Raw genomic sequence first — 17,152 nt, 5'->3', positions numbered from 1 at the left:
GATTTGGTGGCTATGGTTCTAGAAGGTCCCCTGTCCACTGGGGGGATGAGGTACAGGCTAGCAGATAATCTTTAAATGTAGAGATTCAAGACTAAGAAGCGTTTTGTGTGTGTAAATTTGTTATGAGATGGTTTCTGTAATAGCTAATAACTGACTTTGTTCTTTTCTTTAATTTCTGTGCAGGACACCAGCCATGATTGGGTGCTCGTTTGTAGTAGACCGAGAGTATTTTGGTGAGATTGGCCTACTTGACCCTGGTATGGAGGTCTACGGAGGAGAAAACATCGAATTAGGCATGAGGGTGAGTAAGAAATAAGACACTTTGTGCAAAGTCTGTTTGCAAAGAAAAACAGGATCCTGTGGCCCAGCAGAAGTGCTGCCTGCCTGACTGCGGGCCATTGCGCTGAAGTAATTGATACTGCAATGCTATCTGGAACTGACAGTCCCAGTAAATGAATGTTCCTGGTCTTACTGGCATTGAGACAACTGAAAACAGTCAGAAATATGGTTCCTTGGCTCATTCTGTCAGTGTCTGAACCCAATGAGACAAATTCTCCCCCTTTCCCAGTAGCTCTGTTTGTGTTTAGAGCTGCGCTAACGGTCTGTGTGTGCTCATTGCACCTAGATAATGTCGTACCTATATGGTCTAGCAGATGCAGTACCGATGGGAAACTAAGACCAGGCTGGGAGAAGTTCTACATAATACACATGATAAATGTTGTGGTGTTTTAGGACATTAAGGGTCTTTTTTACAGAATGAGAACTACAGGGTACAGGTATCAGTCCTGAGTTTGCTGTACATTATGTTTCCCAACATTGCCTTCCTTCCTTCCTTTGTGACCTCTCCAGTGGTATTCTCACAGAGTCTTTGGGGCCAGCAGGTATCAGTCCGCCTTGTGCTTCTGAGCCTATTTGATTTTTGTGATCCTTTGCCCTTGTTTTCAAGGTGCTGCTTGCCAGCAAGTCCTTCTGAAGTCCAAGGAACCTACCATTGCTTAGCACTTGAAAATTAGACTACTTAATGTTGCATGAACACAGTTTCCTCATTATAAAGCTGGCTGTTTAATTATTTTCCCCTTACTCTTTATTCCCTGCTTCACAGAAACACGTCCCTGGTGCATGTAATGTGCTCGTTAAAGCATATATTCTGCTCATGCTGAAACACTGAACATCAAATTAGTCCATCCTTTATCCAGCTCTTTTTTTTTCTATGTAAAATGGCTCCAAACTCCTTCACACCAGTGGGCTGGGAGGGAAGGTCATTGTCGCCAGAGCATGTTTTTGCATATGGGTGTGTGTTTATTATTCCAGAATCACAAGAGGGATGGGGTTTTTAATGGGACTGTGTGGCTACACTGCATACACTTTCAGGTTCAGAATTCACACTGGGGACAGAAAAACTGCTACCACAAATCATCCAATTTTCCTTAAGAGGGTCAGGCTATTACCAGGATTGTGTGAGCTTTCCTTTATCATTGCGCAGGGCTTTGAGCTGTTTGAAACTTTTTCCACATGGCTGCTTCCTGAATAGATTGAACGCTCTGGCAAAACTCTGGCGTGGCTGATGAATAAGCCTCCTAAGAAATCTGAAAGCTGTCACTCTTCCTTAGACGAGAAGAACTTGCTGAGTACGATTAGGGCTCCTCGTAAATGGAGGCAAAGGTTTTAATAGGATTATGAAATGGCAGTTGCTTGAAGAGCCGAGGATTTGAAGTGTGTGAAGACAGGTTTCCAGGGGTAGGAAACCTGTTAAAGTCTGCAGATACCAAGTTCTAGAAACCAGTTCTTGGTCTTCGGGGCTTTGGTTAGTTTGCTTGTGTGTTCGTTTTCTTTCTGTATAAGGAATAATTAACCCTACTCTAAAAGTTGGAAAAGGGATTTATAAAAGTACAGGCGTATGGTTGAGTTCATTCTGCAATAAGCTGTATAATGCATTGTTTGACAATGGCACGGAACCATCCGTCTATGTTTTCTGCCTGAATCCAGCACGGTAAGTAACGCAGTGTGTGCGCCTGCAAGTCCTCTGCTGATCCCCTCCTGGGTGTCTTCAGAGCTGTCAGAAACTAGCAGCACGAAAACGCATAGGAACATCCTCCCTTCCCTGTAGGATATTTATAAAATCCCTGTGAATCTGCAAAGACTTTTTTATAACTGCAGAATCTCAAAGTAAGTTGCAAAAAATCATTCCTTTCCTGAGTCCTTGTGTGCTGATCCACACAGGAACCAGCGTCCAGAGGAGCAGCCGTGGAACAAGGCCAACTGCAGAACAGAAACTCAGACCAGGAGGGCAGAGGCTGGCTGGGAAACTAGGAAGCCACAACCCTCCCACACAGTATTTCCTTAGCATTTCAGCACAGTGCCTATACAATGAATATTAGCTCAGCTTTCCAGTCTGGGGCAAAAGAAGCCACACAGCATGGATTTTATAGCAAATGTGTGCCATAGCTGCGAGCCTTGTGGTGCATTGAATCTCCTAGGCAAATCCCCACATGATGCTGTCTGACTTTTCTCTGCAGCAGCCAGTGTTGCTGTTGCCCATAAGCCTTGCAAGGGTAACTGGACCACTGTTGTATTTCCCTGGAGTGTGGCTGTACTGGCGCTGCACCTGGGCAAGCTGAGCAGGGAAGAGAGGCAGAGTACTGAGCATGTCCCCTGCAGCTGCACGGAGGGATGCTATTGCCTATGTGTGACTGTGTGGAGCAATGAGGGACACAAAAGAAAGGAATAAATGGATGAATAAAGAGCAAGAAATAGTGGTGGGGAAGTGGTGGGACACATACGGCTGAAAACAGTCCCTGTTTTAAAAAGCTATGACAATAATCCTTTAAACTTCTTTGCAAATTATCATCATGTTGCTGCTAAAGGAAAAGGGATTAGGCTTGGAGAGTCTGAATTAGATTACATTGCATCTAATGAACCTTCATTTAAATTGTTTTCATAATGTGAAACAGGGAAAGTTGGTGCAACTAATGAGCTGATTTGGGAGGATACTATTTGATAACCCAGCTAATCCCCCTCAAATCTATTGCTTATTAAAAAAAATCATCTTGGATATTCCAGTGTTAGCTGTACCCTTTTCTAAATTCCATAGTTGGGAATATTTATATAATTAACCTAAGTGATTTTCTGTATTGAGTAAGGACTGTATAAACTGGTTGGGACTACCACATCTGTTGAAAATGCTCTGCCCTCTGCAATTCTTTTTAACTCATGTTTTTTTGTTCGTTTGGTTTTGGTTTTGTGTAAATGTACTGGTTAGAGCTGCGACATTCTCCTAATGGGGTAACTTTGCAGTGAAGCCAGTGTCTGCCAGGCTAGGGAGATTCTACTTTGTTTGGGAAAAGCACCAGCCATTCTGAAAAATAAAAGGGAGAAGGGTATGTTTGCAGGCTAGCAATAGCTGGGAAATAGATGGACCCTTATATAATGCCATCTTGTACTATATTTTTCAAAGATGACAGTTTCACCGCAAGATGGATAAATACAGGACTGAATTCTGGTTTGGACAAATGGTTTTATTCTGTTAGTGTTCAAAAACCAGCTACTAAACCTGATGGGAATTGTCTGTGAACACCTCAAAGCTGATTTTGACCTGGAAGTGTACGGGGTCAAATTGTGCCTGACTCCTGTGCGGATGGGGTACGCTCCACAAGCACCAGCACCTTGCCTTGTTTGCTGCTCAGCACCGGGCACCACGCCACTGCTCCGTCTCCTTGGGCCTGCTTGGGACCAGTGAGGGGTGAGTAGCCCTGCTTTCATTTCAGCCTGGTTCAGCTATCCTTTAGCCAACCTGGAAGCAGAGATGAGGAAAAATGATGGAACTTTCTCCTGCAGCAAAGCTGTGGATGTGTCGGTGCCTTAAGGAGACAGCCTAGACTCAGGGTAGATCATGTTCATCTTTGCTGCTCCTGGGCACCGAACGGTCTCTCTGACTTGCAGTACATTGAGATGGCCCGATAGTAATGGGACAGTCAAGTAGTGCTTGATTTTTGTCCAAGCGTGCATTTGGAATGTAGGGGAAGAGAGGGATGCGTTTAGGTGAGGGTCCCAAATTATGACCCTGTAAGAAACTGAGTGGTAGGCTTCTGAGTGGGAGCTTACAGACATACTTAGTTATTTAGAAAGGGATTAAATAAACACTAAAAGCCTTGTTTATGTTTTGACCTAATACAAGCAGTTTATGATGCATCTTTTTATAGCAGACTCATTAATCATTGCACTAAGTATCTCTTCTCTTCCTCTGGTGCTGCAATGATAAGGTGAACGAATTGCTGTTCTTATTTTGTACACGTCAACTATAATGGTGAGTGGGAAGAGATCGAGCATTCGTCTTAAAGGATGCTCCAGCAAAAAATGAAATTATGCTTCCGCCATTAAGAGTCTAAGTAAATTAAATAAAATTGTTGTCACGTCGCTAGCCAAAAACAAAACTTTTCCCCTCTCACAGCCAGCATCAGCCAGATTACTTTCTTCTCAATAGCACTGTAATATACCTCAGAGGAGGAGATCTGCATTAGTTGATGGATTGTTTTCAGTGCTATCTTAGAGACTTAAAAAATAGTAGTAATAATAATTTAAGCAAAACAAAACCCTTATGTCTCTTACCCTATTTGAGATACCTTGAAGAAACCTAGAGTTTAAGAAGTCCTGGCCAGAGAAATCATCTGAGGGTATCCATAGGCACCAGTGTGACAGATTAATTCTGCGGTGGATTCGGGTGATGGCTTAGTTCTCCAACAGGGCTTAGATTATGTGGTTAACGGTGGCCAATCTGCCTAGCTGAAAGCGCTGTATATAGAGAGATACAGAGAGTTCCACCTCTGTCTTCATAGAAATATTATTTGAACTGTAAAAAATCATGATGCAGATTCACTGGAATCTCTCTATCAGGAAATAGAACTTGTTGCCTAATGCACAAACAAATCATACTTTCCAAATTTATGCTATATGACCCAGCTTTGCTTTCCTAAAAACCAGACAAGCTGTGTTTTCTCTGAGCAGAAATGCTAATGGCAGGTAGTTGAGTAGTGAATTCTTGACCTAATTTTATTACTTTCAGCTAAGGAGATTTAGATTCCTTCAAGCAGGCAGTGTTTTAAACACAGATTCGAGGCTGGTATGCTGTAATAAAAATGTCACAAGATTTATGTATGGCAAATTTTAATTCTGAGGTCCGGATGATGCTTTTTACCCTTGTGATTCATGAGGTCAGATGTCTTCTAGTCTCAGAGCTAAGAAGTAAACGGGAATACCATTCTAGAGAGTTTTTCAAAATTTATTTTATTTTTTTTCCACATGCAGTGGTAGTGTACAAGTGAAAATTATACAAAAATGCAGGTTAATCAAAATGTTTTATTCCAGTAAATACTTCATTTTTATTTTGACCTTTCCCAAGCTGTAATTTTGAGTACAAAGTAATTCAGTTTCAGATGAAAAGTTTTAAAAGAAAGTCTTTCAGTTTGAAGACATTTTATCACTTAAAGGATGTTAACAAAAATTCACAATTTCTGGCATCTGTAGTGCACTGTGTCCTTACACATGCCTGTTCACTATGGAGTGCAATAAAGCAGCACTTTCAGCATGAATTTAAATGCTTTTAAAATTATTTGACCAGTTACGCAATGAACTCTGCATTGCCAGACCAAAGTCCTATTAAGTGATGTAATCCACTGTTAGTGAAGTCCCCCCTGTGTGCAGGTTGCAAAGATCTCTGTGATGAATCTCCTAGTCTCACCTTCCCGATAAGCCGTATAAGTAAAGTTGTCCTCTCTTCCATCTCCAGTTTAATTTAGCATTTTTACAGGCATTTCCAAAGGTAACAGGATGTTAAGGTTGTCAAGTCAAGCACTAAGAAATCATGGAAGGATTGAACTCACAGTGCCTGGATTACATGAGTTTGCAACTCCTTTCCCTCTTTAAGATAGGGATTGGAAAAATCTATTCTATGGCGATGTGCATAGATGATGAGCCAAGTCCTCTGCCCATCTAAACATTCAGCATCTTCTAATTCCCGCGGAGTTACATTGATTCAAATAGGATGAGATTAGGCTTGATGTTTGTGTAGAGCAGTAACGCATTCTGTCTGGAAGAGGAGACGGACTTGGTTGTAAGTGGAGATGCTCTTACAGGCATTTTACCCCAGGCTGATGAATCCTGGAGAGTTCGAAGTCACCTCGAATCACGGCTGCCCTCATGGCCATAGAGTGCAAGTCCCAATGGGCTGCGTGTGGCAATAAATGTATTAACAGCTCGGAGAATCCAGTTCTGGCTCCATGGCTATATCCTCCCCGTAACTGGTGCTCGTGTATCCATGCAGTGAACCAAAGAGATGCAGGGTTGTCAGCAAACAAGAAAACCATGAAAACAAGGCTGAATCCCAGTGCCTGGTGCCAGGTTTCAAGCGACTGACATCAACCACATATCAGACCAGAAAGGTTTGTAAAGGGTCTTCCCACACATGAAAGAGAGGAATACAAAAACAATGTAAAACAAAGTCAAACAGCTGAAAGATGGCCTTTGGTCCATAACAACTAAGTTAGAATATATGTTTTTGTTTTTTTTTTTTCCTTACCAAATATTTTATATATTCCTAATTGTACTCAAAATGAGGTGCACAATCTTGTTTCTGAGGAGAGAATCCATCTCCCCAGCTGCCTGCTATTTCTTTGAAGCAGATTGAGCCCTCCCCCCTTTTTGAAAAAAATCAAATTGAAGATAACTGTAACCTCGAATGGAAAACAATGTTTTCATCAGAACATAGTGCAATGGTGCTCTAGCATGAAATTGCCATCAAACCACAGAACCAGAGCTTGTGAATACTGTTAAAAACATTCTCTAAAGTGGGAGCATTGGAAGTAGCTCAGAAAAGAGCATCTGGCCATTTGGCTTCAATATCACATCATGCTCCATCGAGTGTAATATTTTGTGTTACAAACTCTTTCATGTACCAGAACATTATAAAAGCACAAGGCTCAGAGTTTCAGAAACAGATCAGCAGCAAAAGAACTGAGGAAAGAAAACGCTTCCTCAGTCTTTGCTGCTTTCTTCTCAGCCGCTTTCCTGGCGGTTTAATCTCCTGCAGGTTCCTCCGCAGTGTCAAGTGTGAACTGAATGAAAGTGAGGAAAAACGCGGAGAAGTTGAGAGTGCTAATTGTGCTGAGATTGAAATAGCTTTCCCTTGCCTAATGATGAGACTGAACCGAAAGCCTAGAGATGAGCTGCAGCTGGTCAGAAACTTTCTGATACAACATATTTTCTGTCGCAAATTACAGCTCCTGCAAAGCTCCAAATGTTCTGTAGGACTCTTAATTTTGATGATGATCCCCGAAAGCCTGGCTTGGGCTGTTGTGTGGTGCCTGACTGTCTTCCCTTAGCTAGGTGCCCAGCTTGGAAATCTGGAAAAAGGTTTCTCTGATTTTTTTGAAGTTATTTTGAATCTTTTTCAGAACTCTTGAAAAAGAAAAAAAAATCAGTATTGTGGAAAATACCTCGTTTCCACTCCAAAATGAAATGCAGGCATTTCAGGATATCAGCTGTTCCCAGAGCAAGAAGATGCCCATGCGCTACCTGACCTGGTGATTAGCTCTGCAGGTGGTTTTTGGTTTGGAGATAAGAGGCTTGATCCGAGCCTCTGGGCAGCACCCACGGCTCTCAGGCTGGCCGGACTTCTTTCAGCCGGGGCTTTTGCAGTTGGAGTGAAGCCTTCGTCTGGGCCAGTTCTTTGTGTGGGTGTTCCTGACCTAGGCCAGCAAGCCCGGGTAAGTCCTGGATGAGCAGCTGGGGGTTGAGACCCCCGGTGCGAAATGCTCTCCCTGTGCAGGGCTCATGTGTGTGGCCGTGTTGCCGGAAAGGTTTTCCGAAGTGCCATCCTCCAGGCAAACCACCTCATTTGTGAATATGTACTTCAGCCTCAAAATAGGATCCTCCATCACTGAGTATTGGGTCCTGTGATGAGATTGTAAGGCTTGCAATGTATAAATTATTGTCTGGTGAGGAGGCGTTACTCTTTTAGGAAAACGCAAATCGGTGTTATTTATGGTGTTAAGCAGAAGCATGTAAATCCTTACCTCTGGTGAGTGGAAGCGTTCTTGTCAGGTGAGCATGAGGGAGACAGCTGAGCTTTGAGATTGGGGATGGGAGGGGTTGGGGTTTTTTGGCTTGGTTAGATGGGTTGGTTTTAATGCTGCCCAGAAAATGGTGGGAGGCAATATCCTTTTTTTTTTTTTTTTTGGGGGGGGGGGGGGGGGTATTTTGCTAAAGAAATGTCAGACAAACTAATAATTACCCTTATGATAGTGTTGCCTGAATAGAGCAACGCAATACAGCTGTGTGATGGATCCTTCCAAGCTGAAGAGCAGACGAAGGGAAGGAGCACTGTGTGTAACCTCTGCCTTTGACTAAAGGCTCACTCCTCAGTGCCAAAACCAGTATAATTTGCAGTGTGGGTAATCCACTGGAAAAATAAATAAATAAATAAATAAACACCTGCTTAACACTGTTTATGAAATAGAAATTATTTGCTGTTGGAGGCAGCAGAGGATTGGTTACCAATGAGAGGTTTTTAATGCAATAACTGTTCTTAAAATGTTTTTAAATTCCGATGTCTGGGCACAGCAGCAGTCCTTGGCACAAAGAGGTGCGCAGATGAAGAGTTCATCCATCACCACCTAGTATTCCTCCTGCAAGTACACCCCAAAATGTTTTCTCAAGTGTGCCTCAGTTTTATGTTACCTCCTCTAAGAGTGCTGGTGTCAGTGAGCATTTGCTTGCAGTCCTTCGGAAGGACAGCAGTCATCAGTTGTCCAAATAAATAAAGAAATTACTCATCCTGCAGAGGTATATCATTTCCTTCACTTCAGCGTCCTTTAAAAGCTTTGTGGGAATGTTTCATGGCAATATTTTGGGATATGATGTGCGCAATAATGTACCTTTAGATCATATTGTCTGCCAGGAGCTGGAAACTTGATGACACCCATTTGCCACACTTGTTCTGTCCTTTTTTTTTTTTTTTTTTTTTATTATTGGTGTGGAGCTGAATACCAATACCTGCTTTGTTCCTGCACAAATGACACTATGAAAATTACATCATTTTACTAGGGAAGGAAGGAACTGAACAAAAATTTCATTAAGATATTTCAAGTGCCCATTAAGCAGTCCCCAGATTCTCTGTTAGATTTTGTAGGGAAACAGGGTGACTGAAAGGCTTTATTAGTGCTCTGTTATAACTTACATAGCCCCAGATGTAGTTTCACTGCTCGCGTACTGCAACTAGTTTAAATCCATGTAGGAAGATTACCTTTGAATCCTCATATGTCATTGATTGTTTCTCTTCCTTGAATATCAGATTAGACCGGATGGCAATGTTAGACCTATCTATGCATGCGTGCAGCGATCAGAATGTCAACTGCTCTTCATTGGTAGCTTCCTTCCAATGTAGTGGAAAGGTGCTAGCTATTTCCAACAAAGGGAAGACAAACGCAAAAGGGCATATCTGTCATCTCTATTTGTATTCTAGGCTTAGAAAAAGCGGATCTCGCTGAAAAAAAAAAACATATTTAATGTGACATACAGAATTTATAGTGTGAGAAATGCAGCCAAGGAGAACCCAAAGAAGCATCAAAGCACGTCTGCAAAACCTCTTAGATGCAACTGCATATTACGTATTCAAGTGTTTTGACTGTAATAAAATAATGTATTAGTGTGTTTCAGTAAAGCTGTAGCTGCGTATTTGTACCTAAAATGCCATGTAGATATTTTTGTTTCTCTAATAGAATGCCATTTATGTAAATATCTTTGTATCAACAGAAAAACAGTTAAATAGCTTTGAAACATGTCATGCCCATAATTCCTAGCACGCTCTGGGGAGCAGGCAAATAAGCATGCCTCCATTTAAGCAAGGGGAAACCAAGGCAGAAGGCTCTAAAAATGTCCTTGTACAATGTTTGAGAGTCATTTGATGACAACGCCTAGGTTGGAACTATTTTAAATAGACTTTATTACATTTCCCTACCAATTGCTCTGAATTTGAAGCCCAAAATGATTCATTTAGGACACATTACATGTGCTTTATAGGAACTATGCTATGTTCCTTTAGGGATTCACTGCGTGAGAAGACGACAAGGGTGATGGCCTTCAAAGGGAGTAAGTGAATTCTTAAGCATGTTCCTGAGTAAGAGGGCAAGAGCACACTCGAAGCAGGTCTCTTGATCAATTTTTCCTGTTCCTGCTTCCAGTTGGCCTTGCCACGTTGTACTGGCAGGTTGCAGAGTTCCTGGTGTATCTCCTGTTTTGCCCTGTGTCTGTTCCCCTCCCACGAGGGAATGTGGGGTTATTTTCTGTCTCCTCCTTTGTCTTTCTTGGGTCCCCACATGGGGCCAGTCTGGTCTGCTGAGGACAACCCAGGGTGTCCTGCTTGTGCTGCTTCTGGGAAGTATGTGCCATATTCCTTCCTCACCCTTCTTACCCCTCAGCAAGAAATTCACTGACTCCTGAGCAGCTGTACTGTGGGAACATGCAGGTACAAGCTGCACTGGTGCAAGTGCTGGACCAGCTGCAGGGTCTGTGACCACTCCATTGCTAAGGTGCTCTTTTCCCTGGTCCCCTGCTGATCTCTCTGTGCTTCAGCCCTTCACGCTTGTGGTCCAAGCGCCCGTTGCATTGACATTGTGCCTTTAGCCTGGAGGCGCCGATCTGCCAGACCCAGTGAGGCTCTCAGAGCTGCTGACAAGTTCAGCTCCAGTTAGCTGTGGTTCAAGGTCAACTGAGACTTTAAAGTATGAATAAATGTCAGGGTTTGCTGGCACATCGATCTCAGTCTTTTTGATTACTGCCAGATCGCATGAATAAATTAGCCTTGACAGCTGCAATAAATTGTATAGGCTACTGATCTCCAGCAGTAGATGTTAAAGAAGGACATGAGAGGCGTGGAGGGGAAAATACCCTCTGCAGATGCTTGTATTAAATGAGGTGAGTTTTGATAGAGTGCTCCAGGGGTGATATTTGGGCAGGAAGAGGCCTTTTGTTCATTTGCAGTTCAGTGCCAAGTAGGAATATGTCTCCTACCGAAGCATTGATCTGCTTTGTCAGGAGGAGTTTGCGTTACCATGTGTTATCAGTCAAGAAAGCTGCTGCTGCCTTTTCCACCAGCCACCCTACCCATCCGGGGCTGGCTCTCAGAATGAATTATTATAATTCTGTTCAATATAAGGCCTCCTGTAAAGCCAGTCTTTTTGTCACAACCATAGAACTTGTTCTCTTCTATGTATTGTCATTCCCTTAATCAAGCATGCTCTTCCTGCAGCACTGTGCACGCAATCTGTCGCCCCATATTTTAATAACTCATTGGCGTGTCTGTGTATTTGCAGTTATATCTATGTAGAGGTCATGGACTAGAGCTTGTTCTGGCCATCCCCCTCTCTCAAGGCTTCTTTGAAATAGTTAGGTGTATGTGGAAATGCTAGACTTCATAACCAAAAATGCACAATTTTCTGCTTTTGGAGAAAAAATACTTCTGTATTTGAATGTATGGGAGTGCTGTACTTCATAACAAAAGATTTAAAGGGAGAAACTTTGTTTTGGCTTCAACCAGTTTTCTAAAATGAGGCCAGATCTGTCTTTAGATTAAGTTAATGCTTTGCATACAGCCAATTGCCATGGTTATAAATATGCAATCATCACTTTGACACGAGTTACTCCATTAATAATAGTCCTGTTTAAATGATACATGTGCTATTTATTATGCATATTAATCTGTATGTGCCACGGTCTTTGAGTGTCATGACGACCTGTTACACAATCAATATATGTGTAGTGGTAGAACATGATGGAAGTGGTTACAAAAAAAAGCATTTTTTTTCTTGCACAGGAATGCTTTTACTTGTGTAGAAGTAGAGTGATGTAGCCAGAGGTTGAGGAAAAACAAGTCCGGGAAAGAGGGCATTTCCTATCACAAGAACTTCGCCAGGGAGACAGTACGCATCGTGCACTGTGCCTGAGGCCAGGGTGTTAAGAACAGGCATGAGAAAAGGAAGGCAAAATGGGGGTGTTGAAGGAAAGAAGGGTTAGCCACAGCGCTGAGTCCTGAGAAGCAAACTGCCCAACAAGAAAGATTTGGAGAATGGTGTAGAAGCTCTTGCAAGACTAGCCAATGCAGGCAGGTGGCTCCAGCCCTGGAAACCTGTGCTTTTCTGATTGCTAGTATTGTGGGCCTGGGGAAGAGGGGGAAACGTTTACAAAGCAGTCATGAGGAGGATGAAGATTATGTTTTAAGGACCAGGGTGACGTTGTGCTAGACTTAGAAATCAGGCGAAGAAGCTGTTAAAGTAAATAGATAAGAGAAAAGCAATTAGATTCCAAGAACTGGAACTTCTTGAGCACATGCCAGATGAAATGGGCAGGGATTTGTTTGTAAGGGTCAGAGCATCTTTAGTTAAATAGGCTGCACAGATTATGAAGGATATCTTTTGCATGCCTGCTGAAGTGCTTTTCAGTATTTTCACTCACAATGTCTGTTGTTTTCAGATCTTGTAAACATTAATTCTCCAATGGCTAACCTTTAAAGCTTCAGAGTAAGCCAAAAGATGAGCCCTCGGGGACTTTATTTTGTGCCATACAATATACTATTGTGAGAGTGGATTCGCATGATAAATTACAGCTGTGTGATTTGCATATATTACTCTGCTCTGACTTCTCTGCTCCCTCCTCAGTAATCCACCTCTCCAACCGGCATGCTGCTTTGTCAGGAAGTTTAAATTTCACTTGCATTTACTTTTTGCCTTCTAAAACATTTTGCTGATTTCTGTTCTGCGGCACTCGGAAAAAGGTGGGACTCTTCACAAAACTCACTGCAATGCAAAACAAATAATTCACCCTTCTTAGCCCCGTGACAAATTCTTTAAAGCATCGTCAAAAATAATATATCCTTATCTTCATTGCTTATGTTTTTTTTTCTCCTTTATAGTAATAAGTTCTCATCTCTTTATATTTACTTCTAAAAAGGAATACCAGTCTGAAAAAGCTACCTCCATCACTTCATTTTGCAGCAACACCAGGAAAGACAACTGAGGTTTTTCTCCCTGAAATTCGATCACTGAAACATTGTTTTCCCATACAACATAGGCATTAGCAATTCATGTATATCCGTTAGGTCGATAATGAACCTCTGTGGATTTTTATTAAAATATCACCTTCAGTGATTAATTCCTCTAAAGATCTGGATCTAATTGTATCACCTATTAAATATATTTTATGTGGTCAGATGTCAGCTTTCTAATAGACACGTGCAATAACTCAGCTGTTCATTCTTAATAGATCTATTTTGACCTATCAGATAGAGAGCAGTTATCATATAGTAGGTCTTGAAATTTTATTTAAAATCAGATTCCAAATTCCCAAGCCAAAATGCATTTACGATAATCCCAGAAAACAATGCTTGGGAATGGAAATTCAGAAAGCAATTTACAGGTTTTAGCAGAGACAGTTTTGAAACTGACTGTTGGTTGTACTAGGTGCTTCAAATGAAGAGATGTGGATAATGGATCATGGAGCCTAGCGCTGAGTATTCTGCACTGACCACTCCAAGTGTTGGGCCAGACCTGGTGTAAACTGAAGTCAGTCCATTAACTTCCCTACCTCACTGTGCAAGCAACATGGGCATTCTTTTGTCTCATCCTTCCTAGAACATTTTTAACTTGAGGATCAGTGTGTTGTATTTCTAGAATCAAGCTGAGATATTCTCCTCTGGGCTGCAGCAGAACTAGGAAGTGAGTTTCAGAAAGCAGAAATTGTGACTCAGGTTTGTGGTAGTATTTGCTCAGGGAGTTGTGCGCACTTTCATTTACACAAGTTGTCTACATTATAAAGTAAAGTAAAAATAATTGCTAAGGAAAACGTGGCTCTTTTTTTTCTTCATTAATCCATATTCATTATATTTTCAGGAGGATACAGTGACATGCAAAAGTGGCATAAGTTACTTCCTCACTTTCCATTCCCTCTGCCTGTTTTAATTAAGCAGATCTTGTTGTCCGTCTTACTGCAGTCACATTTCCTGTCATGTCCAAGACAGTTTCTGTATGGAAAAAAGTAGAAAATTGTAGCAATTAAGATGTTCCTTAGACCTTCACAGAAGACCTTTTCATTCTCAATACCTTTCAGGGCACTGATCTTTTTTTAATCATAAAAGCAGATAGGGAAGGATAGTGCAATCTAGCATTACAATTTTAAAATTTAGTGATGAGTAAGGACACAGGTATTGTAATAAATTTAGGTAAATGTGACAGTAAGAGAAGGGAGGACTGCTGATATGGTGACCTGGCTGAATTGCTTCTCAAAAGGTAGTTTAAAGATCACACAATCTTTTCCTTAGCCTTTTGGTAAATGCAGATGGGAAAAACTCTCCTTCATCATTAGGTCATCAATGAAAATGATCTGTGTCCTGTTTCTTTGCCATTGGTGGGGTATCCGCTGCCCAAAGGACATAATGAAGGGAATGAAGAATCCAGATATGAATGGCCGCCTTTTAACCACATCTCTATTTATCTTCAGATGCTTTCACAACAGTCTCTGGGATAAAGAACAGATCCACTGTCAGTTCTGCCTTACGGTGCTCCAATGTACAGAACCAAACCAGGAGTAAGGAAGGTGCACATGTAACCACACTGCTTGTGTGTCAGGGCCTAGGGTGAGAACCAAGAAAACAAGGTGTAAAGGGTGGTCAATTTGACTGTGATGCTCAGCTTTCAACCCTGGAACATAGGGGTGGTATGCAGGCAGAGCTCTGCGTCCTCTGTGGGGCAGTCTTTGAGATTTGGCCATCTCCTTTTGTATTCTGATCATGGAGCTGGCAGTGAAGAAGGTGTTTTATGCAGAGATGAGCTACTCTCAGGCATGTGAGACAAATTAACCATGATGCGCAGGACTGTCTGATTTTTTTATTATTTTTTTTAGCTCTTCTTCTGCTCCTAATTCCTTTATTTCTGGTGAGTCTCTAGACCTGCTCTCTACATTCTGTGTCCTTGCCAATATGTCTCTTTCATCACCCTCCTTCCACTTTTCCTGGCTTAGCTCCACTAGGCTTTAATGTTCCACACTCATAACTGGCTGCACCGGTGAGTTATGGCTTCAGTGCTGCTGTGGGCATCAGACCTCTTTAAGTACCTATGAGACTATCAGGAAAGCTCATAAATGTCTTTCACAATGAATGTGTAAAGTAAGGGAAATATTAGAGGTTTGAAGGCTTTGTAACTTAGCCTTGGCTAGTTGAGTTGACTTCAGAAAGCAAACATAGAGGTGGGTGCAAATAAAACCAGATCAGGAGCACTTTAAGTCATCAGTGTCTCTTAGGGATTGGCAGTCAGCAAGGTACTCTAGAATGACAACTTAGTATTTTTCAACATATCCTTTGGGTATGTTCTAGTGGCATTCATGTGTTTGGCATCAAAAGACAATATTCCAGAAAGGTATTTGTAAGGATCTATCTACATCTCAGACTAGTGCAAGATCAAGTGTTAAGTGTCATAAACCATGACAACATGGTATCTAGATTTTCAGCCCAAATTTCAGACTTTTTATAATATATGGTGTACATTCTGCTACATGTGGGCATCAGGAACCAAGGAGCCTGATAAATTGTTATCGGGGCTCATTTTAAGAGTAGTGCCTGGCAACATAGCTTGGCAATTCTCATTAATAGGAATTTAGCAGATAAATCTCCCTGAATTACTTGTAGAAAATTTACCCTTAATGTGCCTTACATTTCAATAGGCTGAGCTGTGTTTTGAAATTACATTTGTGGAGGGTAATGTGATAGATATAATAACGAGGAATATGCAAAACCCAGTAGGATGCATATTTCTACATGACACTGGAGGTTTACAGTACTTTTAAATCAGAGCATCCTAGAATACTATTAATGAAATCCCCTTTAACCTTAAGGGGTAATTTTTTCTAAGTGATCCGCAGGGGATTTGACTGTTAAATTTCCATTAACAGTAATGGGATTCACAGTATTACAAAGCAAGCTCCCCGCTAGCTGTGCTGAAATTCTACCCCCTGTAGCAATTAATCATGCCTGTTGGGCTCCTTAATGGAAGTATGAAGCAGATTATCTGGCTAATCATGATATGTGATCAATTGACTCTCCTGCAATAATTGATTGCTGAGTAGTTCTAACCAACTCAGCTTTAGGATTTTATAGATGAGTGGCAAAAGACAGGGTGTCCCTTTCATGGTTGTAAATGCCAAGGCTTCTGCAGTTCACAGATACCACATTAGAAGGATTGCAAGTTCTCCTTTTATTTTCTTGTATTATATCTCCTGGTGTAACATTTGTCTGTATCCCTCTGGTTTTCATCCCTCCTATCAGGTCCTGCAGGTCATCCCCAATGAGGAAAGAAAACTTCTTATGTCTTTAACAGGGTGTTGCTGGTATCCTGCTGGGGTTCTGCATTTTTCTTTCTCCCTGAGCCAGGGACTCCATGTTCCCTCACCTCCCTCTCTTCTGGGAATCTATATTTTCAAGCTGCATTGTGAAAATGGAAAATCTCGTCTGAATGGTGTGGTCATGCTGGAATGTGTTTGTGGCAGCTGCCTTGGCTCTATCCTTTAGTCTATTATTCTACTACCTGATAGCATAGACTCATTTACTCCATTTTGTTTGACCTGTTTTGTAAGGATCGTTCTCTGATGACGTGGGCTGGATGTAGCCTGCCAAGATCAAAGATAGTAAAAGGAAAAAACACCAAGTTAAACAAGGCTAGCATATCACATAGAGAATTCACTCCTCACTGTTGCTCTACTTGAATGGTTAAAGACTAGAGGCTATGGAACTTACTTTTACTTACCTTTTTTTTTTTTTTTTAAATATGCCTGGATTAAATCTAAGCCACCTAGCCAATTGGTCTGGGTGCTCTTTTCTCACTGGCATTCTGTGAAGGCTTAACATATTACCGAAATGCAACCTTAGGCTGCAAACTCAACTCCTGAGGATAGTCTGTGGTGCATTAGAGTATTATGGTGAAAATACCAGGCAAACATGCAAATCCAGGAGAGCCATAGAAAAATCAATAGCATTTCTTCAGGCAGAATGCTGATTTGTAGCCACGCTCCATGGCTGTATCTTTTTCTTAATGAATTCTCCAGTGTGCTGAGGTGCACT

General features: G+C 41.6%; 1 protein-coding gene across 4 annotated transcripts in view; it reads left to right on the top strand.

Moving 5' to 3' along the window:
* Nucleotides 1–17,152, top strand: part of GALNT9 (polypeptide N-acetylgalactosaminyltransferase 9) — a 243,193-nt gene that overhangs the window by 172,844 nt on the left and 53,197 nt on the right. For 3 of the 4 annotated variants that reach the window (XM_080558977.1, XM_080558978.1, XM_080558976.1), the window contains one exon: nt 184–301. In XM_080558977.1, coding sequence (XP_080415103.1) covers nt 184–301 — 118 coding nt within the window. Of the gene's footprint in view, nt 1–183; nt 302–7,646; nt 7,758–17,152 lie in introns of those variants that run through there. The other variant, XM_080558979.1, reaches the window with a different exon arrangement.

The sequence above is a fragment of the Anser brachyrhynchus genome (assembly GCF_964034855.1).
Source record: "Anser brachyrhynchus genome assembly, chromosome: 17".
NCBI lineage: Eukaryota > Metazoa > Chordata > Aves > Anseriformes > Anatidae > Anser > Anser brachyrhynchus.
Note: the sequence above shows the minus strand (reverse complement) of the source record. Positions and strands in the feature narration are given on the sequence as shown.